We start from the raw sequence: 22,836 nt of genomic DNA on the forward strand, positions 1-22,836 counted from the left end.
CAATATAAAATATAAAAACTACGACAATAAATTACCAATAAACAGTAAACACCGTAATTCATTTCATTTCAAATTTTATGTAATAAATAAATAGTCTAGTTGGGTAATATAGCGATGTACTAATATTGATACATGTTGGTCGGAATAAAATTTTATATCTATATATAACAATATTATTATAAATTATAAATGGTGACTCTAGTGTTAAGGATCGATCAACTTCGGCCCATCACATCATAAGCCATCAGAGCCGAGGATCGATTTGACGCGAATTCCTGATGACTAGAAGTCTAGAGCAGCACAAACGGCCCAGTCAATTCTCGGTATTGAGTAATGCCACTACGATGCCACTGAACTTCTTAATTAAAAAAAAATGGAAATTCCCATCAAAGATTAATATTCAAAGAAATTAATTACTTCACCTGAGAAAGCTATGCAATAAGAATCTAGCAAGAGATCACTTTTGGAAAACTGGGTATCGAAACTATAAAAGACCCTGTAATTTTTTTCCTCAAAAAGAAAAAAAGGGGGGGGGGGGCGAAGCAAATGAGAATGGTATTTGCAACCTCCAGTTCTATTGGACTCACTCGCTCACCTTTATAGGCAAAATTTCACCGAACCACTTCATCTCCTCTATTTCACCACACTCTGCTCTAACTTTTCAACCAGCTAAAGGGATCCAATTTTCTGCACTACATAACCCTAAGCAATAATTAAGTGTGCTTAAACCAGGGGCCCACAGCGCCGTTGATGTGGCCATTGCTGTGGATGCCTGCCCCATTTGGAATGAGTGATGGAGGGAGGCCCACAGGCAATGGAGGGGAGGCAGAGGGATATAATCCATGATTATGAGAAAGGGCATGTGGACTCACAAGAGGACTACCAGCTGGACTCCCTTTACGCTGTTGAAGGGCATGGATCTGCCTTAGCCCTTCCTCGTGGATACGTGATAGTGTTTCCAACTCTTTCATTGACAGGGCCTCCAGACCAGCGCCATATAGAGGAGCATGACGTGACATTTCCTCTTGAAGTGAAGCTTCCAGTGTGTGAATATATTGCTGCAGAAGGGAAACATCAACAAGTTATTAACAATCAGGAAAACACACGCTACTTTTTGGGGTATCAAACAAATACTACTTTAACGTTGATTCTAAACTCTTTTTGGAAAAATATATAGTTGATTCTAAACTTCGATACATTTTTTAACTAGAGGACTTCAGGCATTAAAAAATGAAGTATACATGAACATCGGTTGGTACAAATACAACGTTGAACAAACCTGGCAAGCCTGCAATTTTGATTCCATGCCATCAATATATGCTTCACACCTAGTAACCTGCTCTTCCTTCTCTCTCTTTTCTTCCTCAGTTTGCCCAACCGTTTGCGTCAACCTACGAACTTCATCCTCAAGTGATTTTCGTATTTCTTCCCGAGTGATATTTTCTGTAGCATATCTTTTCAGTTCTTCATCAAATCTCTTCCGTGCAGCTTCAGCACTCTTCAATCTTTCAGCAAGTGCATTTTTTTCCTTGACTACTTTCTGTGCGCAATGAAGTTAACATCAGTTTAAGACATAACCACATTAACACGCAGTTACCAATGCAGAACAACAAGCCACACTACCTATTCCTAGGCCAACATTACTAAAGCCAGCAAATCAAGAAATTTTTTTTCTGAACTAGTATTTTAAGTTTCAAGTGACTACAGTGTATTGATCGTTAACGTCAAAATAAGATTTTAGGAAGCCAGTTCATGAAAGATGCAAGCATGACTAATCTTCAATAGGAAAGTACAGCATTTAACATTTTATCGTCCTTGGTTTCTCTAACATAACCAATGATCTATAAATAGAGATTTTAATTGCAATACCTTCAATTCATCACGTTTCCGGGACTTCAATAGTGAGAGTTGTGCCTCTGCATCATGCACACGGTCCTGAAGAGCTTTCTTCTCTGCAGAGAGCTTTGCTATTTCATCATCCCGCTCGGAACGAAGCCACTCAAGCTGACTTTCAACTTCTTGTATTTGTTCAACTAGCTCCTTCTTCTCCCGAGCAAACCGATCCATCTCAGCCCTCATTTCAGACTGTCAAATCATGAAACTCATCAGATCCAAAATTTCCATCTAGCAGTTAACTACAAGAGATAACCCAACTATATCATCAAATAAGACATATATAACCTTGAGACGAATACTTGTGGCCTCGGATTCACTCAGTTTTTGTGTAACAATAGCTTTTTCCTTAGCCATATTGGAAATCTCAGCTTTCTTTTCTTCACGAAGGCGAATGATTTCATCTTCACTAGCACATAACTGGTGCCATAGAGCAGACCGATCAACATTTGCAAGTTCGGCAACTTCCCGTATCATACTCAAAACAGATCTAGCAATTTCCTGCTCCTCACAGACCAAAGTAACTAAAATATCCAAATCTAAGTCTACTTCATGTCCATTATCTGTAGTGCTGGTGGCACGGTCAACAAGCCTCTTAAGCATTGTCCCTCGATAAGATTCATCAGCATACCATCTAAACAATATCAAATAGAGTAACTTTACAAATTCTTTCACACATGGCTCTGTGGACAATGCTAATTTTTCAGCAAGACCAAGAACTGAAGTAAAATCATCTCTTTGAACTCCAAAGGGTTCATTGGCGTTTCCCTCTGCAACAACATCTGAACATGGAAAACTTTCAGATGCATCTCTGGAATGATTAGTCAGTCTTTGGGAGGCACGCTTCTCCAAAACCAAGGCTACAGACTGAGCACCAACTGCACCTCGAGCTACAGCTCTCTCAAAGGTTTGAGAAGCTTCAACAGCAAGACAAGGAATTGATAGCATCTCAATCAGTATGTAAATATCAGAAAAATAACAACTAGCTTGGAAAGCCTGTTCATCAACCACATTCAATCCAGAAGGAGCTGTGCCGTGTTCACCAAATAAGAAAAGTCCACATGACATCACTGAGCAACTGTCACCCAAGTCATCATCACAATCAATGTCCCTCAGTATAGTTTCAGCAACATCCCCCCAACTATTAACAGTCTTGCTCAGAAAGTCAAGGACACAAGGTGAAACTTGAAAACCTAGATTTTTGAGTCTAACACGAACGGATCTAACCTATATAAAGGTGAAAACAAGGTCAGAAAAGATTCAAAAGATATTCTAGAAAGATGGCAGAAGCTATTGAAGGAACACGATGAAATTTCAAACAATTTTAAGCTTACTGCTTCAGGAAGATGTTGACATTGAGATGCTGCTTTGAATATAAAATCTATAGTTGCAGCAAGGGGTTCGCCATTTGAGTCAGCCAAAAGCTCAATTGATTGCAACAGAACACGTTCCCACACTTCACTACCGCACTCTAGTTGACTAAGAGCCTCAAAAACCTAACAAACCAAAATACCATCAATTGGAGAGAAATACGATGTGGCCTTACGCAGCATCATTTCAACATTTGAAAAGCAGTTTAAATTTAAAAATTGCTCTCCCAGGACATTAGATGTATATGATGTGATAGAATAACATCTTAGACAAGACATTGAGGAAAAAAATAATGCCTGTCTTACAGGCATTCGCAAGGCAGGTTCTGCATCTGGCTTTTGAAGTCGCTCAAGAAGTGCACAGGCAGCTAGTGGATGTTCTGAAGGCTCAACCAATTTGGGAACAAGCGCTACTAGGTCAGATTGCAAATGCTTAGGAGCTTTGTCCAACACAACAGAAATTTTGCGTGCAGACTGAGGACGCCGTCGTGGCTCAGGGCAGCCTTGCGGAACAGCCCCATCAAGGGTTCTCAGTGAGTTTACAATTAAACCTAAGAGCTCCTCAGACTGTTCTGGCCACTTGGTCTAAAATTCCCAAGTTCACACAAATTAATACCACAGATATATCAAACAAAACCAACTTTTATAAATAAAAATCGTACCTTTGATCGAAAGGATGGATTTTCTGAAACAACAGCAGATGTTTCAGGTGGAAAAATAGGTTGTCCAGGAAGAGCTTTCTCCTGAATAACACTACCATTTGAATCACTTTGTACAGCAGATGTACTACCACTTCCTTCCTCAGCAGAATCCAATCTCTCATAAACAGGAAATTGAGCAGATCCTGCTGCCCCATTTTCTCTATCACATTCAAGAGGACTAGCAGCTCCACTGCTATCAGGAGATGTTTTCGAGCATGCATCAGGAGAATCAGCAGCACAGGACCCTTCAGAAGGTTGGCAGCATTCCACCATTATATCCAAAAGTAAATCAATGATTGCCTGTTGCAAGACCTTAACTCCCATCAGCAAATTCATCAAACTGGGGGAAGATTCATCGGCCTTACCAACCTTCTTCCCATCACAACCACCAGAGAGCTTGGTTGGAAGAAGCAGACGCTTTACTTTCACAGGATCATCAAGATAAACCCGCAGTCCAGTCAGAAACCCAGCAATTGCACCAGCATCCATTAAAAGCTTTTCTCTTAAAGTAACTTGTGGCTGTGAAGGATTATCTCCATATGTTAGGTGAAATCCAGCTCGAGAAAGAAGATTTCTAAAAATGTCTTCTTCGTCTCCACTTATTCCTTCACTGTCTTCAGAGTCAATGAGTTCATCAGGATCAGTTGTCAAAGCATCCTGGTCATCATCAGAAGCTAAAACCTGGTATTACAAAAGCCAGGTTAAAAAGAGGGAAGAAACAACGGTGGCAATAGAAAAAATAAAATTCATAGCTGCAAGAAAAATCCAAATGAAAAATTCTGACTCCATGGCCACTGACAGTCTAAGAGATAAATTAATTGATGACCATGATATGCTTAAACTAACTCATACGGTATGGCCCACCTAGTGGATAAAAATATTCAGCGAGTGCAAGATAATGAACAACAGTGTCAACCAACTTTAACATAGCAACAGCAGAACATAGGGAAAGATTTGTCTTTATGAGGAGGAGGAAAACAGGCCCATTTCATTCATTAGAAAGATGGGGAGGGGACTACAGTCCTAACCGTATCATTTGCAACAAGATCCCTTATGGACAGTTGAATGAATGTTCTCATGGATCACAGTATCAATAGAAGATAGCATGTTGAATTTAGCAATTGTGTATGCATTCACGCATGCCTGTGTGTATGTATTAAAACACAAATATAAAACAGATCCCATGGCAAAACCAGATCCCACAGTTGAAATCAGTGATGCATAAATGGCATACGAGCTCCATGTAACATAAATAACAATACAAAATGAGTCGTCAAGTATGTTGATTTCAAATATAAACCACCTTATATGCATTAGGAAAACAGAAAAATGGAAAGACAGCGAAGAGGAGACACAGAGAAACTCTAAAGGTACTGCCAAAAACAGTTACCTCTAAGTCTGAAAAATCAAACCAAGGGCAGCAATCCAATATTTCACAGACAAAAACAACAGTGTCACGAACAAGAAACCCTGCATCTGCTTCCAATATATCAGCCACCTTCATGAATTGCAAAACAGAATTATTCCATGTCTTCGTACAAATAGAGGATTCCTTCCACACTGTCTTGGCTGGATTCTTTTGATTCACAACAGCCATCCTGTATTTAACCCAAAAGTTTTTATCTGGGTCACTACCAACAGCCTGATCGCTCTCTAGATAGATGCATATGGTGTCAAAGGACTCGTACACACCTGTGTCACAGAAACATGAGCTCAGAGTATAAGAACAAGAATGCAAAAATTGTATTGGCAAGAAAAAGTACCACCTACCAATCCGAAGTTCACATCCACCAGCCTGAAAAAATTTGCTAAAGATCTTTCGAGTCTCCATTATTTCCTTAAATGACAGGAAATTCTCCACTTTCCATGTAAATGTCCTTCTCTTCACATGGCTATCGGTAAGGGAACCACTACAACTCAGCTCAGAATTGTAATCAATCAAATCCTGCATCATTGATGTCTCTTTCAATATAAGAACTTCCGCTGAGAATACAACAGTATCCTGGACAAGAAAACCCGAATCTTGATCAAAGAGGCTAGTGAGGGTCACAAATTCACGCCAGCCCCAATCTTTTGCAGCCTTGGAGTAGCGGTTCTGAGATTCCTTACTAACAGACTTTTCCTCCATCTTCTGGTTCACAACTGACAACCGATGACTAACAAAACAACTCCAATCGCTGGAAGTATTTCTTGAATCTGTAACTTCAAGAAACACTGAAAGGTGGCAAGGAGGCTGAGACTGCCCTGATAGTATTAAACACAGGTGAAAAAAATCAGCAGGATCCTTTACTAATGACATTGTTTTGACCTATTAAAAAAAATGTTTATTGAGAAAATATCTGGAATTTATGGACTATACCCATGCCATTGAAAAAGCATCACAATTATAAGCCATCTTTCGTAGTGGTTTTAACGAACTTGATCTCATCATAAGCACAATCACATAGTAACAATAAGGTAAGATGATGTTGCAAAAACAGCCTCTCAAATCAAACAATTCCAAAAGATTCTTATTCTAGTTAAAAATATACATCAGCTGCTAAATTCATTAAAGAGTTAATTCTGATAGCTCCAGACCTATCATCAGGAAAGTGAAAAACAAAGGAAAAAGATTTAGGGAAAAGAAAATGGCAGACCTCGGGGATATACAATGAGACGACAATCTCGATTACCAATTTGAAACCTCCGGCTCTTGATGCAAAGACCCGTGATTTTTCTCTTCTTCAATAAATCCTTTAACCTTGTGAAGTTTTCAATCCTCCAAGTAAACTTACCCATATGACCATCTGATTTCCTTGCGCCACTCCCACTTCTTCCTGCAATTAAAGCCCCATTCTTAGAGAAGCTACTAAACTCTTTAATCACATGAAATGAGGTACTAAAAACTGCAGTGTCATCCACCAGAAACCCTGAATCAGGCCCAATAAAATCTGACATCTTCATATAATCATTCCATCCCAAGCTCGTATTATCACCACTTTTATTATCAGCAGCAAACCGCCCATACGAATCCCTATGCATGTGATTCGAACCTGGCCTCTGGTTCAAGACTGACATTCGAAATAAACACCAACAACTCTTATCGGACAACATCACTGTCTTGTCCGTATCCTTACTTTCCAAGCACATTGACAGATATTCGACCCCATTTACCGAGCTCTGATAGACACTAATCCTCAAATTACACTCCCCAGCTGGAAAAACGGGGCTCATTATCTTCTGTGTTTTTATCATCTCCTTGAATAAACTGAAATTATGCACTTTCCAAGTGAATTTTCCACTCAACACGTCGGACACAGGGCCCGCAACAACAGAGGAAGATATCATGGATGAAGAAGAAGATGCCGATGATTGCAGCTCATTGTTGTCTCGAGTAAAATTAATGGACTCATTAAGAATAAGAATATCAGCAGTTATCAATACCGAATCACCATTAAACAAGTAGCCCAGTTTTGGATCCAATACTGTTGTAGAAGGCGTGAAATCACACCACCCGTGTGATTTCTTCTTACTTGAGAACCGATGCCACGAATCCCGATGAATGGTCTTAGAATCGTCGGAGAGGTTCACGATTGCCAAACGGTAGCTAGCAAAACAGTCCCATTTGGACGAGGAAGTGCCCCGAGGGTCCATGATTTGGAGGTAGATGGAGACATAGCCGGGCAAGGCTTGCGAGTCACCCTTGGGGTATATCAAGAGACGGCAATCATAACCTCCGACCTCGAAGTACTTGCTCCATAGTGCCCTAGCTTTTATTCGTGGAAAATTATGCACCGTCCATCGGCAAACGGCCGAGTAGTCGCCCCGGCGTTCGACGGTCACAGACTCCTGGGCGCCGCCTCCATCCCTTGACCCTATAGCCAAGTCCTCCGGAGCAGCGGCGGACGAACCTAAAACGGGTTTTTCGGGCGAAGCCAGCGACGGCGATGAAGTAGCAACGTGTGATTGGTCTGTTGAAGAGGGTGCAGAAGATAAAGATGGAGCTGCCTCAGACGAAGTATGCTTCATTGTTGTCTTGGCGTGGGCTCGCCTGTCCGTCTCTCTAGTCTTGTTCTAATTATCGACCATTCAAGCAGGAGAACAGAGAGCAAGGGAAGGGGAGGGTGGGAGAGTTTAGAGGGGGCGAGGATACGAGGACGCGGTGAGAGAGGGGCAGCAGGAGTCAGGGAAGAGCGCAGGATAGCAACCGTGCGCTTGTTTGGGGAGGCGTGAGTTCGTATCTCTAGGGAACTAGGGGGCGCATGATAGCATCATGGGCTTTTTATTTTCCAACAATAACTTTTTGAAGTTTTCAATTCATGGTGAAATTGGCTGATACGGACAGTGATAAGATAGACAGATATTCGATGAACAACAGACCGGACAAGTTACTTGCAACAGGGCATTTCGCGGCCGTCGGTTTTGGGAGATTGATGCAGGGCGTCTGGTACCGGTTGTTTAGGACCCGGCTGCATTGCTGATGGGAACGCCCTATATATTTCACCTTCACCGAGTCTTTTCCCATGTAAGAATAGGGCCACGTCAGCATGTAGGAAATTTTAGGGTTGTTTTTACGTTGGCCGGCGTGCTGTGATGCGTTGGAATGTTGGATCGAATTGATCCTCGCACTATTTTACTCACCCAGCTCGGCACTTTCTCCTGGTCCATTATCCATCCCTCCGATCCTTGATGCGTACGCCCCCAAAAACAGTGGCGAGGTGTGTTGTTTTATTACTCTCGATAGATTAACGACTCAATAATAAAAGGTGCCACGGACGAACAATCAGGCCTCGTCTTTTTACTTTCTTTATTGAAAGTGAAAAATGCCTCGTACCCAATTTAGAAAAGAAATGAAAATGCCATTTCCCTTAGTGGGCCAATTTTAATGAAGAAAACATTGAATTATCAACTCTTTTCACAAGACTACACTTTAGGGGGGGGAAAACAATCTTATCATGACCTCCAAATATCGCGAAGAAACGATGTTATCCAGATAGTCCGATAGGGAACAAGCATCATCAAAGCAAACACATTATCATCCATTTAATAAATCTTCCGTGGTTTCACACCCTGAAGCAATAAATATATAAGGTAAGGTCATTGCTCACCAAAGAGATCCACCTTAACTGATTTTTTTTATTTGATTTAGAAAAAACTATCTTTTGGGTCGATACTTGAATGGTTTACTGTGATAACACAGGAAAATTAAAATTGGACAATATTTTAGCAGCTAATGGGGACAGTAGGGCACTCTGGATGTGAGTGTCAATCGTCCCCATACGAAGGCCAGCAATAACAAAAGAACACTACTGTGGAAGATGTCAACAAAGCTGAAAACTGCCAATGGCGTTATAATATAGCAACTATCATGTAACTTCTTAGATTATGTTTGATAGGAAGCATTGAAAATTAAAAATAAGGATTGGGAGTGGGATTGAAAAAATCAGTTAAAAGAGAACTTAACATAAGAGATTGCTTGTTAGATGAGATTAGTCAAACCCATATATGTGGGATTGAGGAATACCATGGGGAGAAGTGGTATTCCCTAATCTTACCTCTACAAGTTTGCCTAATCCTATACAATAAGCAATTACTCATACTAAATACTATTTTGATAATTTTTTTTAATTGCAATCTCAATTCCTATCTCTCATTTTCAATGCTTCCTATCAAACATAACCTTAAGAGTTAAAACTCATAAGAGTTATTTACATTGATACCCATAGCCCTCAAAAACAAAAGAGTTGACTGCTCATCATTTATTTAATTATTTATAATATAAAATTTATAGGAACTAACACTACTCAAAATCAGTGTGACTGAAGCCCACACAAAATAAAGGACCCTAAAATCTAATAACATTAGGCAAGTCACCACGGTCCCTGAAAAACTCCCCCATCTCCGATACAAATACATGAATTTCCACAACCACCCAAAATGCAGAAAAATAAAAAGCTATGCAAACTTCTTGTGTTTTAGTTTCATAATTGCTGCGTGCGTAAATCAAACATAAAAACAAGGTCAAACAACGAAACCACGATCAAAATCCTATCCTTTCCCCTTAGTAGAAGGAAAACTACTGAACACTAACAACAAGAAGTTGCGGTGACATAACTCAAATATGTAAAACTTGTGAATCAATGTCCTGTTCAATCCAAATTTTATAAGGATACAGACACCATATATCATCAAACACATTTTCTGAAGATTGAATACTATTTGTAAAAAGCCCAGTCAAGCCTCTGCATCAAAACCAACCCAAAACACTTCGATTCTATGTCAATAAAGACACTGGCAACCAAGTGCAAATGGAGCTGAACCAGTAGAAATTGACAGAACGATGAAGGCTAAGGAAGAAACCTCTGCAAGCGGATTTGTGAAGGAAAACAAAGCACACTTTAACTCATTTGACAGTCCCTTCACTTCAGGCAAGACGGTAGTGCAAGCCCATGGCAAACGAAAGCCAATACAACATAAACAATCACTATCAGGAGAATTATAAGTGCGAGCCTGCAACATGCCAGTTTGTCAGGAGCACAAAACCCCAAATATAGAGCCTTCGAACAACAAATCAACCACGTCGGGAATTGAAGTCACAGTTATTTTAACAGATATGAAAACTCAGTCAATTGTACTGAAGCACTGTAAGACACCAACAACTTCCCTCTAAACAATTCTACAAGCTAGAGGAGCTAATCACTCTCAGTCAGCAGTTCAGAATAAACTAAATGTACTCTCACCAAACAAAATGGAGATGAAGTTACAGTTATTTTGACAGAATTAGTTCATATTCCTTGAGTAAGTGAAAAACTTTATCCTTGTGTCAGTGTCACACAAAACATATAAAACTCTACAGGGGAAAATATTCCAAATCATTTAAGACATAGAAGCTTTATCATTAAAAATTTAAACCATATTCACTGTTTATGGATGCCAAAAAGAAAAACATCAACCTCATACTACTCAATATCAGCAGCGTCATCATTAACAACTCACCCAGAGTTAATCGACCAAGAGAAAAAGTATCCCCCTTCTACTGATGCGAGTAGAAAAGTCTACAGAAGTAAATTTGGGTTTTAGGCAGAAAACATACGTAAGCTTGACATTTCTCCACCACACCGTGCTTCTAAAGCGGCGAGCTTGCTTCCTAAAGCGAAAGGTGTTCCCTTGCATATTAGTAGTCTTATCCACCAACAATTCCAATCGATCACCTCTGTCAAGAACTTTGTCGATGTTTTCAATCATGACATTTCTTACCTAATAAAGCATTGAAAGGAATTATCAGTGATACCAAAAATGTCAAGGCAACAAGTTCCTGACAACCAACAACGAAGATGAACTAGTATATCCAGCTGAAAGATATTGAACATCCAAATTCTTCCAAAATATCCTTCAGAAGATGTTGTCGAATGTCAACACTTCAAGTTTTACGTGGAAAATTATGAAAATTGCTTACAAGGCATAAGCATGACATCCTTATAAAGGCAATAAGGATCAGTCATGTGACCAAGAAATTCAAATAACATTACTTCCACATTTTGGTACTGTTGCAAGACTATATCAGAACTGCCATTCGGAAAAAGAATTTAGAGACATCACTTTACAACAGACATTTTATAACATATATCAATTAGCCATAAAAATGGTTAAAAGAATACTTAAGGAAACAAGCAACATTTTCTACACAAGAGGAAACACGGACAGTGTAATACTACGATAGAAACAAATTGTAACCTCTATGCAGTATTCTTATGAAGCTTGATTTTATAGTCATCTTAAACAAAGTAGACAGCGAGGTAAATTCCAAATTAACACTCAGTTCTGTTGTCATTTTTTCAGTTCAGGCTTTAAATAGAAGTTACCAGCAAACAGAATTTACACAGATCTAATGAAGAATGGTTACTCTCTTATTCTTCTTGATACAAACAAACTAGTGCAGTACTGGCCTATTGTTCTATTATATCACATGATCATGTCACATAATTTTCTTCCTCATATATTCAGCAAAAAGGCGTTCATAGAGAAGCAAATGGTTAACATTAAACTTCTAACTCATCAAAGTAACTACAAAGCAGATGCACCTGCCCAAAGATTAGAAGAAAGAAAAATGATAAGTCAAACAGAGAAGCACGTGCTGGCCCAAAAAAAAAAAATCCGAGCAATATGAAACCATACAGTCTCAACCAAATTTAATTTGCTCCTTTCAATGACTGATTTACTAGATGAGTTTAATGATTACCTGGCTCATTTCACCTTTTAGTCGATTTATCCTGTCGGCATTAGGATCATTAGAGTAATACTCCATTTGCTGGCTTAAAATTCTTGAGAACTCCTCATTCATCCCATAAGCTTGAGCAGAATGAACTGCACGCCCATAAGTCCTCACAAATTTCTGATGAATGTCCTCAAGAAATGCAAACGGAATTCTCCCTACAAAAGGAAGTAAAGAATGTATGTTGACTACAGATTAGCAAGATCAGGTCAAAATATACATGCACAGACATTGGCACGACAAGAATACTGGGTAAAAAGAGATTCAATAGATGAACAAACTAACAAGGTAATTCTTGCTTCTTCAGGATTCATTTTCCAATAAGCTTAAAAGCAATAGTATTTAACAAGTACGGTTAGGTCTCAAATGATATCTCGCAGGGGCGTAGCTTATACAATTTATTACAAGAGGCCAAATCTCCATGGATGGTCTATCTAAATTATCAGAGCTCCAAATTTCGATATCGCAAAATTGAACCAAACATGCTAAAAATAACAAGTTCCACTAAGTTTTCATTTACAAAGGCACATGAGGGGCCAGTAGAATTCAACCAGCATAGTACTTGTCAAGATCGACAGCTTCTCAGATTCAACTAGGACAACTTTGCAAACGAAACAAAGCCAAAAGGAAGCCCCAACCAACGGAAGTAGAAGCGCAGGAAGAGCATCTGAGGAGGTGTACATAGAATGATACCAAAACATTAAAGAAAAAACGTTTACAGCTTTATCAGAAAAAAATCGCGATTGACCAAATTCATCAAAGATACAGGAAGAACGGACAATTATTGGGGCTACAGCTGGGAACCAAATTTCTACACGAAGTTCCCCCCTTTGACGATAAGACATCCATATCGTGAAGAAATTGTTCATAAATATAATAAACCAGAAAAAAAAACATGATTAATACAAAATAACAAGAATAGAACTCACTGCCAGCGGTTTCGTCGGCCATACAGAGGACAGTGAGACCATCGGTGCGCTTGACGTGAAAAATGTAACGATCCTGAGAATAAGAGACATGCGAATCATTGTTGCCCGGTATCTTCTCCAATATCTGGCGCGCTATGGCGCTGGCGTTTGTCGACGTCGCGCTGAATTCCGACAAAACCACCGATCCCCTCGCCACAAGCGCGTAAAGTATGGCCATACCCTCTCCTGCCTATATTCCTCGCAATAACAGATTTGATGATTAGGAGAGAGCTCTTCCTGAGAGAATTATCGGGGAAATCAAATAGTCATAGAGCTAGATCAACTTCGATATCCAGACGAGGAGGAAGCTTCTGTACTTTGCCGGTTTTCCTCTGCCGTAACTGGACCTGGCAAGTCCCTCTCTGAGCTGTAAACTTATTTAATTGATGGAATATTATAATGAATAATCTGATTTTCTGATCTGCGTGGTGCCTTTTGGCGCAAATCGATGCAGGAAATTGAATTTTCCAGGGTCCGGGTTGTTTGAAAGTAAATTATGAATCGAACCGGGGCCCGTTTGGCCGCGCATTCCTCACTCTCCCTTGCGCGCTATTTGAAAACAAGAAATTGAAGTAGTTAGCGTTTATTTTAATTTATTATCGCTAACACCAAACTCCAAACAACTTCAAATATTTATTTTTCGTCCAAAATAAAAAAATGGAACGACTGGGTAGCATTATTTTTTTAGATGTATTTTTATTCTATTGTATGATAAATTAAATTTTTTTGTTCATAAAATTCACACACAAGATATACAAACATCAAATAAAATAATTTTTTAAAAATACAGATAAGATTAGCATTTTTTTTTAAAGAAAAAAAGGGGGTTGTATTGAATATTGAATATTACTCGTAGTATTATATTCACATATGCGCGGCATCCTGCACAAAGAGAGTCCGTCGTCATGTTCTTAAAAAATGACAAGTTGCCGGTTACTTGCGCCACGATTTTATTTTTAAAGTTATCCGAATTTATATGAATAAAAATTAAAAACCATTTTCTGAATTCGTCACGCTTCCCTCGCCTCGTTAATCCTTTCCGTAGGTTCCTGTCCATGGTGCCGAAAAACAAAACTTCGATGGATCATGAATCACTCCTTGCCTCAAATGTTTCAAATGGTCAAGATAAAGGTAGCACGAGTATAAGAAGGCAAGAAAAGTCCAGAGTTTAAACTATAAAAAATTAAAAATTTAAATTTAAAAATGTTATTGATAAGCATTTCACAATCAACAATTAAAATAAATAAAGCTAGGCATGACTTATAATCAACTAATCATTAAGACTTCAATTGTTGAAACAAAATGGCTTGCATTGTCCGGGCCCAGTTGGTGCGAAGGCTGGAAAAACTGGGGCTGGAATTTGGTTCGGTCCAATAACTGGGGCTGGAATTTGGTTCGGTCCAATAACTGGGGCTGGAGCTCGAGACCAACTAAACTGCCGGGCCTGTGCGGGATCGAAATAGAAAGGACTAGGCCCAATTGGAGATATTAGGCCACGTGACTCTCACCTAAAACAAAACTGTTAGTGAGTTGGGTACTTGGGCTGTTTTCTACATCTTCACCAAACTTGCTCGGGCCGCTTGTTTTTCTCTCGTTCTTTTTTTTATATTTCATGGAATTAAAAAATAATATTCTGTGAGTTATGAATAAAATTAATGATGGTAACTAATACTCGCTTCAGTCTTAAATATAATAGCTAGCTGAAAATTTGATTTGACTATAAATACAAGACATTATTCTATTTTATCTTTTATATTTATATATTTTTCTTCAGACCAGTGCCCATTTTAAAGAGTTTCTATTGTAACACAAATTATTAGTAAAGATATTTTGAACAAAACAACACTCATTTATTACAAATAATTATCTTAACTAATTTTAAATTAGTTATCTAGGACTACCTTTGGTCCTTAATACTACCTCCGGTCCTAATTATAAGAGCCAGTTGACTGATTTGAGGAGATTAAAGAAGTAAGTTGGGTTAGTTATTTGTCCTAAATAGGTGTTGTCTTTCCCAAAATATCCTTACTAATTAAGTGTATTGACTAGAACTATAATTGTTAGAATGACTACTTTGGAAAAAGAAATGTATAAACACGAGAGACAAAGTGGATTGGGGTCTTATATTTAGGACCAAAATTTAACTTTTAGTTTGATCCTAGATATAAAACCCCAATCCACTTTGTCTCTCATACTACCTCCGGTCTTTAATATAAGACCCTATTTGACTTTTATTTTAGTCCTAAATATAAAACCCCAATCTACTTTGTCTTTCATATTTATATTTTTTTTCTAAAATAACCCTTCTAGTAATGATAGTTCTAGTTAATACACTTGATTAGCAAGGATATTTTAGAAAAAACAACACCTATTTAGAACAAATAACTAACTCAACTTACTTCCTTAATCTCTTTAAATTAGTCAACTGGCTCTTCTAATTAGGACCAAAGGTAGTATTTATAATTTTTTTCCCATGATAATTCTTCTAACAATAATAGTTCTAGCCAATATACTTTATTAATAAAGATATTTTAGAAAAGAAACCACCTATTTATTACAAATAACTAACTTAACTTCTTTTCTTAATTTTTTCAAATTAGTTAATTAGCTGACCGGAGGTAGTATCATTTAAAAAAAAAAAAACAAAGAAAAATGCAAGGCAGTGACTTTAATGGCCTTGAATTTGGCAGGCCCTGCTTAACCTGCTGCTCATCACATCACTCAAAATGTCTTTTATACCGTCAACTCCGTGAGTGGAGGAAGCTGATGTGTAAAAGCGGAACTGCCTTGAGAATAAATCGCAAATCATTTGCATAATTAAAGAAAATTCCGAAATATTTAATTAAAAGAATTACAGATTCAAATTGTTTGATATTCTATGGAGTATCTGAAACAATTACGTTCACGATAGGTGTTCGCCTTTACTGGGACAACCAGGAACGCGTAGGGCTTCTAATTCTAACGACGCGTGGGGGAGGAATGAGGATACTAGCAATAAAGATGATCACTGAACATAATTGATTAGGATATTAAGCTATACGTTAAATTAGAAAAATATTGATGCATGGTCCCATTTTTTAGGCTCAGCGCGCGCTCCACATGTTCCATCCAACCCCCGTCTATAAAATACTACGAGCCAGGCCTTGCTGGCCCGACATGCAACGTCCGTTCACGTGCTTCCCCCTTTTTGCTTATTTCCGTTTTAATTTGATTTGCTTTTTACCGGCCCGTTTTAATATAATACACCATCCATAAAATTTCAATAATGCGATTCTTTTTTTTTATACGTCAGAATTATTAAAATGGAATCAAAATATACAATGTTAACTTTTAAATAATAATGGCATATATATGACGCATCATATGAAATTTACAACAACCAAAAAAAAAAAAGACCACACTATTGTGAATAGAAAAAATTGTTATATCTTTTTTATGGAAATTGTATGTATTTTATTTTGTATATATAATTCTGAATAACTGCATAATGTTATATTTTATTTAAAAGTGGTTATGGGAAGGCCAGTCTTAATAATTGATGACTGGCAACAGTAATACCGACAAATCCTTCACATGTGAAGACAACATATAGGCTGGAATCCGCTGTTTAAAAATAGAAATCAGCCTCTGCAGGCTCGACCCGACTCGCCTTTTTCTTTTACCTGTTATTTTCCACCCTTAACTCGAAAACAACAAATCCTAAATTAAATTATGACTATCCACCTTTATTTTACCATCTTATTCAGTACCAAACTAAGTGAAAAAATTAGGTAATTTTCTACGTCCATTTTTAACTTTTGCATTTTACCATTATTATTGACTTCCAGAACAAGAGCCAAAATTTTTGCCATTTTCAGGGTTCTCTCACAATTAATCCCCACCCCTTCCGCATGCGCTAAAAAGAGAACCAATTTCAGGCAGAAGTTCACATAATGAACAATATATTAACCAATAAATATGATTAATCACCACATGCGTGCGTACTTGTTAAAAGAAATGTCTATCGACAGTGATCCCAATGCATCAACGCTTCAAATTCCCCTGAACCTGAAGTCATGTCATTGGATCCGATTAGCCCCCGTGCAGACAGCTTAGGCCATATTAATTAGTAAAATGTACGGACAAACATGCCATTTTGTTCAACGCTTATGATCTCGTTAAGAACGTTATTTGTATATAGATATGGTGTTTTTTTTATAAAAAAAAAAAAAAGAAGCTTTGCTCCGCTGCATGCATTTCTAAACTTCATGCACAACCCATTATCGTTTGAGGTTACAACAATAAAGCCTTTTTTTATTGCCAGAACAAAGCCATAAATTTAAGAATTACTGAAGGAGGCACCGCAGTAATGATCAGGAAGCCTCCTTTTTTCTAAAACTTAAAAAGGATTTTTACCTCAAGTGACTATGGAAAAAAAAAAAAAAGGACCTGCTATTTTGTTAAAAAGAATGTAAACAGACAAAGTTGAAAATGACTGAAAATAATGTTCATCAGGTAAGAACAGGGGGACAGAAGGAAAATGACCGATAATATTTTTCTTTTTCTTTTTTCAGATGCAATGAAGCTTCCCAGGTCCGAGAGAGAGAGCAGTGAGTGCAGCAAAAGCCGAGACATTACAAGTGAGCGATTCAGAAGGATACAAAATATACAACTGTATCGTTATCACTCTCTTCCACACAATCAGATTTTCCTGCAACTTGCACTTCTCCATTGTGCCTTTAAAAACCCCCTCCACCCCCCACCGTCCTTCCCATATTCACTTTCACTTCACTCTCCGCCATGGCTTCTTCCGCCAAGCTCCGTGCTACCATTCTCGTCCTCTATCTCCTTGCCTGCTCCGCCTTCACGGAAGCTTGCGGGTCATGCAAGCCCAAACCCAAGCCCAAGCCCTGCCCGACTCCGGCGCAGGCTAAGTGCCCGCTGGACACACTGAAGCTAGGAGTATGTGCTGATATTCTGGGCCTTGTAAACGTCGTCGTTGGGTCTCCTTCTACCAGCAAGTGTTGCCCGTTGCTGGTAGGGTTGGCAGATTTAGAGGCAGCTCTCTGTCTCTGCACTGCGATTAAGGCCAACGTGCTTGGAATCAACTTAAACGTACCTCTCAGCCTCAGCTTGATCCTTAGCTCTTGTCAAAAATCTGTTCCTCCTGGTTTTCAATGTCCTTAGAGTGAGGCTCGGATCAGATCCATCTCTTTGGTTGTTAAATCTATCTTCCAACATGCTTATTATTTGGCTTCTTCTTCTTCTTTGTGTCTGGTTTGGCTTTCATATACTTGTTATTGCTGTGGGTGGTGATACTGTGATAGTGACGATTAACAAGTTAAGTTTGCCTGTTTTGAGTCTTTAATTTCGTTCTTGTGATATTGTTCTGTGCTTGATTAATAACAAGGCGAGCCCTCTTTGCTTTTTATTACTGTAAGTTGTAACCCTTGCTCGTTTTCTAGCAATATGATTATTGTGATATACTTTTAATTTTATATCAATATCAACGGTGGGTTGAGAATTTGTTGTTGTTGTTTCGTGACTCCGAGAGGGAATGGATTTGACGCACTTACATATTTTGGTTGCATTTCTCTGTACCTCTCTTATTTATTAATTGAAAGCAAAAAAAGAGATGCACAAGATAAAAAACACCGAAAAGATGTGCTCAGCATTGCCGGAAGCATAGTTCTTATACTGTTATCCTGAAAACAAAGTACTCTTCCGATTCTTAATGGTGAATCTAATTAACTAATTTTAATATGTTGAAAATATTAGTTAAATTAGCTAATATGATGTACTTTTTTCTAAAACATCCTAAGCGTCTTTCTTAATCTCTCTCTTCCTTTTTTACTTAATTATTTCTGGAAGAACATCAATAGGATTAATTTGAAAAAAAATTGATAAATATATAAAATATGTCTTATATATAATACCAATGTTAACTTTCCAATTATGTCTTATACTACCTCCGGTCCTTAATATAAAACCCTGTTTGACTTTTATTTTGATCCTAGATATAAGACCCTAATCCACTTTGTCTCTCATATTTATATACTCCTCCGGTCCTAATTATAAGACCCAATTGACTTATTTGAGGAGATTAAGGAAGTAAGTTAAGTTAGTTATTTATAATAAATAAGTGTTGTCATTCCTAAAATATCCTTGCTAATTAAGTATATTGACTAAAACTATCATTATTAGAAGGATTATCTTGGAAAAAAATGCATAAATATAAGAGACAAAATGGATTAGGGTCTTATAATTAGGACCAAATAAAAAGTCAAATGGGGTCTTATAATAAGGACCGGAGGAGTATATATTTTTTCAAAGTAGTCATTCTAACAATGATGGTTCCAGTCAATACACTTAATTAGTAAGGATATTTTAGGAAAGACAACTCCTACTTAGGATAAATATCTAACTCAACTTACTTCCTTAATCTCCTCAACTTAGTTAACTGGCTCTTATAATTAGAACCGGAGGTAGTATTAAGGACTAGAAAAGTAAACTATCTGCCTTTAGACCGTCATCACAAGGTTTGGTTCAACGCTTCAGCGGATGGGAGAGGGGAAGAAAAGTGTTTTAATTAAAAGGCCAAAATTTCGTTGTGCGCGTGATCTCAATTATTTTATTTTTAGTCTAAAATTTAAGGTTAATGTGCGCTTAATTAGAGTTTAATTTCACTCTGTTCTTGGGATCATACCGTACATGCTTGCGGACCAATTCCCGCTCATGTAATGAGGACCAAATAGGCAATTCATGATGTATGGGTTTTATAGTTGCTTTATATTTTGGAAAAAATGATATAAAAAGAAACTAGAAATTGCAGTGTTCTAATCTAGGCACTTAGGAGGCAAAAATTGTAGGAGAAAAAATAGTACCTGATTTGATATTTTATAAATATAGTCAAATAACCAAAATACATTTTATCAGTTTTTTTTAAATATCAAATCTGTCATTACTAGTATATTTTTTATTATTGGTTATCCAACACTTGTCGTTATCAATTTATGACTTATTAATAAATATTTTGTCACTGTCACTTTATCAGTGCATTTCTTGTCATTTGCTGTTTAATACTTGTTATTATCTGTTCACAATTTATTAATAAATTTGTTGATATAAGGGTATTTTTTTTCATTTAACTATATTTGCAAAATACCAGATCAGGTATAACTTTTTTTTTTAAGATTTTGACCTCTTAGATGTTTGAATTGGGATATTGTAATTTCGAGCTTCTTTTTATGTCATTTTCCTTTATATTTTTTGCTCAAGCATGAAGTTTACATGTACAGTCAATGACACGTTCAAGAATAAAAATAAATTTAACGTGTAGATCGATTCATAATTAGTTATAAATGTGCACTTGAAATGTCAATAATACCCGTTGATTTTTGTGTGGGGCCTATATACATTTGCCAATACTTTATGGATATACTTTTATAAAGTTAATATAATCTTTAGTTTTTTAAGTTTGTCTTTATTTTGGTTATGGCTTCTAAATTTTAAATCATAAGTTTTGGTCCCTCATTAAGTAAAATAGTTCAAATTTTTATTGGATTATGTATAAGGACCAATATTATAAATAAATAAAAATTTTAAAAACCAAAATTTATGGTTTACAATTTAAAGGATTAAAATCAAAATAAAAACAAATTTAAAGGAAGAGAATTCATATCATCCCATTAGTATATTAACTCATAAGAATAAAAGAGAAGATAAACAATTCGATATTGAAAAATGGAAATGTATATTCCTTCGAGGACAAAGCCCAGAAGCAATTACCTCCATCAAAGTCGTCTCATCGCATTTAGCACCAAATCAGTTAGTGTCAAGAGTTAAAACTTTCGGCCGAAAATAAAAAGTTAAGAAAGCTTGGCATTCTGGAATGATGCGGCTCTTATTCACATACATGTTCGAAACCGCTGCGTGTAAAAACAGATTTACCGCACGTAGGGTTAATTGGCCTTCTTCTCCGTCTTCTTGTTATTTCAACAGAACTATGCATAGTTAAATATAGTCCCAGTGATCAGAAAAACACTATTTATATTACATTTTAGGAAAAAAAATAGTTTTTGGTTATTGGGATCGTGATCAATTGGGACCATGGTCTTTGTAACATTGTCGTTAATAAATTAATAAATTATTACTTGGAATTATAATCAACTTTGACCAAAGCTTCTCACATATTATTACATTTTGTTCTTAATATAAGAGTTAGTTTGATATTCGATTTAATTTTAAATATAAAACCTCAATTCACATTGTCTCTTTTATTTTTTTTAACGTAATCCTTGTATTAAATGTTTCATCAAATAATAGTTTTAGCTAATACACATGATTAGTAAAAGTATTATAGAGAATATATTATTTATTTATTATAAATAATCAACTTAACAGATTTTTTTTATCTATTCAAATTAGTAAATTAATTTTTATATTAAAAACCAAAGGCAGTATTATGGTAATATGATAATAATAATTAATTTGTGGCTGATATAGCAATAATTTCCGGTGTGCAGTGGGAACCTTGATTAGGATTGACAGCAATTTTATGGACTGATTATTTAATGAAAGATCACGAGAACTTGGACTCAAGTTAACCAAAGACTTTTGGACCATCACTGCGTTTTTCATAGGTTTTATTACACATTGAACATGCCGTAGTTTAACTGGCAATGGCTGGATGGAGCATAAGAATCTCAGTAAACTATACTACCTCCGATCCTAATTATAAGATTCAATTGACTAATTTGAAGAGATTAAAAAAAAAGTTAAGTTAGTTATTTGTAATAAATAGGTGCTGTCTTTTCTAAAATATCTTTACTAATCAACTATATTAGCTAGAACTGTAATTATTAGAAGAACTACTTTGAAAAAAAAATGTATAAATATAAAAGATAAAGTGGACTGGAGTCTTATATTCAGAACTAAGATAAAAGTCAAACAGAATTCTATATTAAAGAGGGGAGGTAGTAAGAAATATTTTGAATTTGAATATTGTAAGTTAAACAAAAAATATGCTAGGAAAAATCATCTCACTAGCAGTCATGACGTGAATAAAGTCTCTTGTTCAATAACATCGAATATCAATAGAAAAGGGGGGGGGGGGACTTAATAAGGTCACCAAACAAATCTGCTTTCAGCAAAATGATGAAAATAGCTACTTATGACAGACCTTTTCCTTTCACATATTACACACAAATATATATTTCTCCCTCTGTTATCTGTGGGTATAAAAGTTGAGGCGTTAAGGCGCAGGTTAATTTACGCAAAGTGCCTTTATGGTCCAATTTGTCCCGACTTGCTTTGGCATTTTTTGAATGGCTATACATACGGACTTGACATTTTCACACAAAGCCAGGCATTTAACCCTGATCACCATTGATTTTTCCTTGGTTCACATAAGCACAGTTTATTTATTTATTTGATATGTACAAGTATTCTCTTATCAGAGACAATCATATTCGAGAGACTGCCAGACAATAAATATGGGCACCTCTTACAGCGAAGATTCAAACGTTGTTTCATTGTATTGTGGAAAATTAGCCCATTCTACTAAATTCAATCATCATGATAAAATTTTTCTATGTAAATGCAAGCATTGCAAGCAGCTAAACCAAATTATTTAAGATTTAATTAAAAATATCACAGAATAATGTCATTGAATG

General features: G+C 36.8%; 3 protein-coding genes across 6 annotated transcripts; 1 reads left to right on the plus strand and 2 right to left on the minus strand.

Moving 5' to 3' along the window:
• Positions 1 to 134: 134 nt before the first annotated feature.
• Positions 135 to 8,480, minus strand: LOC114754494 (uncharacterized). 4 transcript variants are annotated; one of them, XR_003741193.1, is made up of 10 exons: positions 6,601 to 8,480; positions 5,355 to 6,208; positions 3,926 to 4,645; positions 3,570 to 3,848; positions 3,228 to 3,389; positions 2,182 to 3,120; positions 1,870 to 2,085; positions 1,280 to 1,540; positions 596 to 1,058; positions 135 to 355 (listed from the first exon to the last, which is right to left on the minus strand). XR_003741193.1 is itself a non-coding variant. In XM_028943264.1 (10 exons), the coding sequence occupies exons 1-10, from the start codon at positions 7,970 to 7,972 to the stop codon at positions 714 to 716; spliced, it is 5,070 nt and encodes a 1,689-aa protein (XP_028799097.1). In that variant the 3' UTR covers positions 381 to 713. The 4 variants fall into 4 exon arrangements, 2 of the variants coding, with proteins under 2 accessions (XP_028799097.1, XP_028799096.1); XR_003741194.1 differs by having other exon boundaries at positions 135 to 358; XM_028943264.1 differs by lacking the exon at positions 135 to 355 and having other exon boundaries at positions 381 to 1,058; positions 5,355 to 5,656; positions 5,735 to 6,208; positions 6,601 to 7,972.
• Positions 8,481 to 9,881: 1,401 nt separating this feature from the next.
• Positions 9,882 to 13,683, minus strand: LOC114754506 (vesicle-associated membrane protein 711). Its single transcript, XM_028943277.1, has 4 exons — positions 13,145 to 13,683; positions 12,183 to 12,373; positions 11,037 to 11,200; positions 9,882 to 10,453 (listed from the first exon to the last, which is right to left on the minus strand). Exons 1-4 carry the CDS (start codon positions 13,359 to 13,361, stop codon positions 10,363 to 10,365), a joined length of 663 nt encoding a protein of 220 aa, XP_028799110.1. The 5' UTR covers positions 13,362 to 13,683; the 3' UTR covers positions 9,882 to 10,362.
• A 4,147-nt stretch (positions 13,684 to 17,830) lies between these two features.
• Positions 17,831 to 18,686, plus strand: LOC114754507 (14 kDa proline-rich protein DC2.15). The gene has a single exon (XM_028943278.1). The coding sequence runs from the start codon at positions 17,963 to 17,965 to the stop codon at positions 18,347 to 18,349; it is 387 nt and encodes a 128-aa protein (XP_028799111.1). The 5' UTR covers positions 17,831 to 17,962; the 3' UTR covers positions 18,350 to 18,686.
• Positions 18,687 to 22,836: the final 4,150 nt, after the last annotated feature.

The sequence above is a fragment of the Neltuma alba genome, unplaced genomic scaffold (assembly GCF_004799145.2).
Source record: "Neltuma alba isolate B1F8T4 unplaced genomic scaffold, ASM479914v2 tig00010148_pilon, whole genome shotgun sequence".
NCBI lineage: Eukaryota > Viridiplantae > Streptophyta > Magnoliopsida > Fabales > Fabaceae > Neltuma > Neltuma alba.

Bases quoted from the DNA above. Each gene is read 5' to 3' on its own strand.
- LOC114754494 (XM_028943263.1), bottom strand. From the start codon at position 7,972: ATGAAGCATACTTCGTCTGAGGCAGCTCCATCTTTATCTTCTGCACCC. The intron at 3,849-3,925 runs GTACGATTTTTA...TGGGAATTTTAG, and splicing joins ATCCATCCTTTCGATCAAAG to ACCAAGTGGCCAGAACAGTC. The intron at 3,121-3,227 runs GTAAGCTTAAAA...ACCTTTATATAG, and splicing joins GTCAACATCTTCCTGAAGCA to GTTAGATCCGTTCGTGTTAG.
- LOC114754506 (XM_028943277.1), bottom strand. From the start codon at position 13,361: ATGGCCATACTTTACGCGCTTGTGGCGAGGGGATCGGTGGTTTTGTCG. The intron at 12,374-13,144 runs GTGAGTTCTATT...TTCCTTTTGTAG, and splicing joins GGCCGACGAAACCGCTGGCA to GGAGAATTCCGTTTGCATTT. The intron at 11,201-12,182 runs GTAATCATTAAA...ATGCTTTATTAG, and splicing joins TAAAAGGTGAAATGAGCCAG to GTAAGAAATGTCATGATTGA.
- LOC114754507 (XM_028943278.1), top strand. From the start codon at position 17,963: ATGGCTTCTTCCGCCAAGCTCCGTGCTACCATTCTCGTCCTCTATCTC.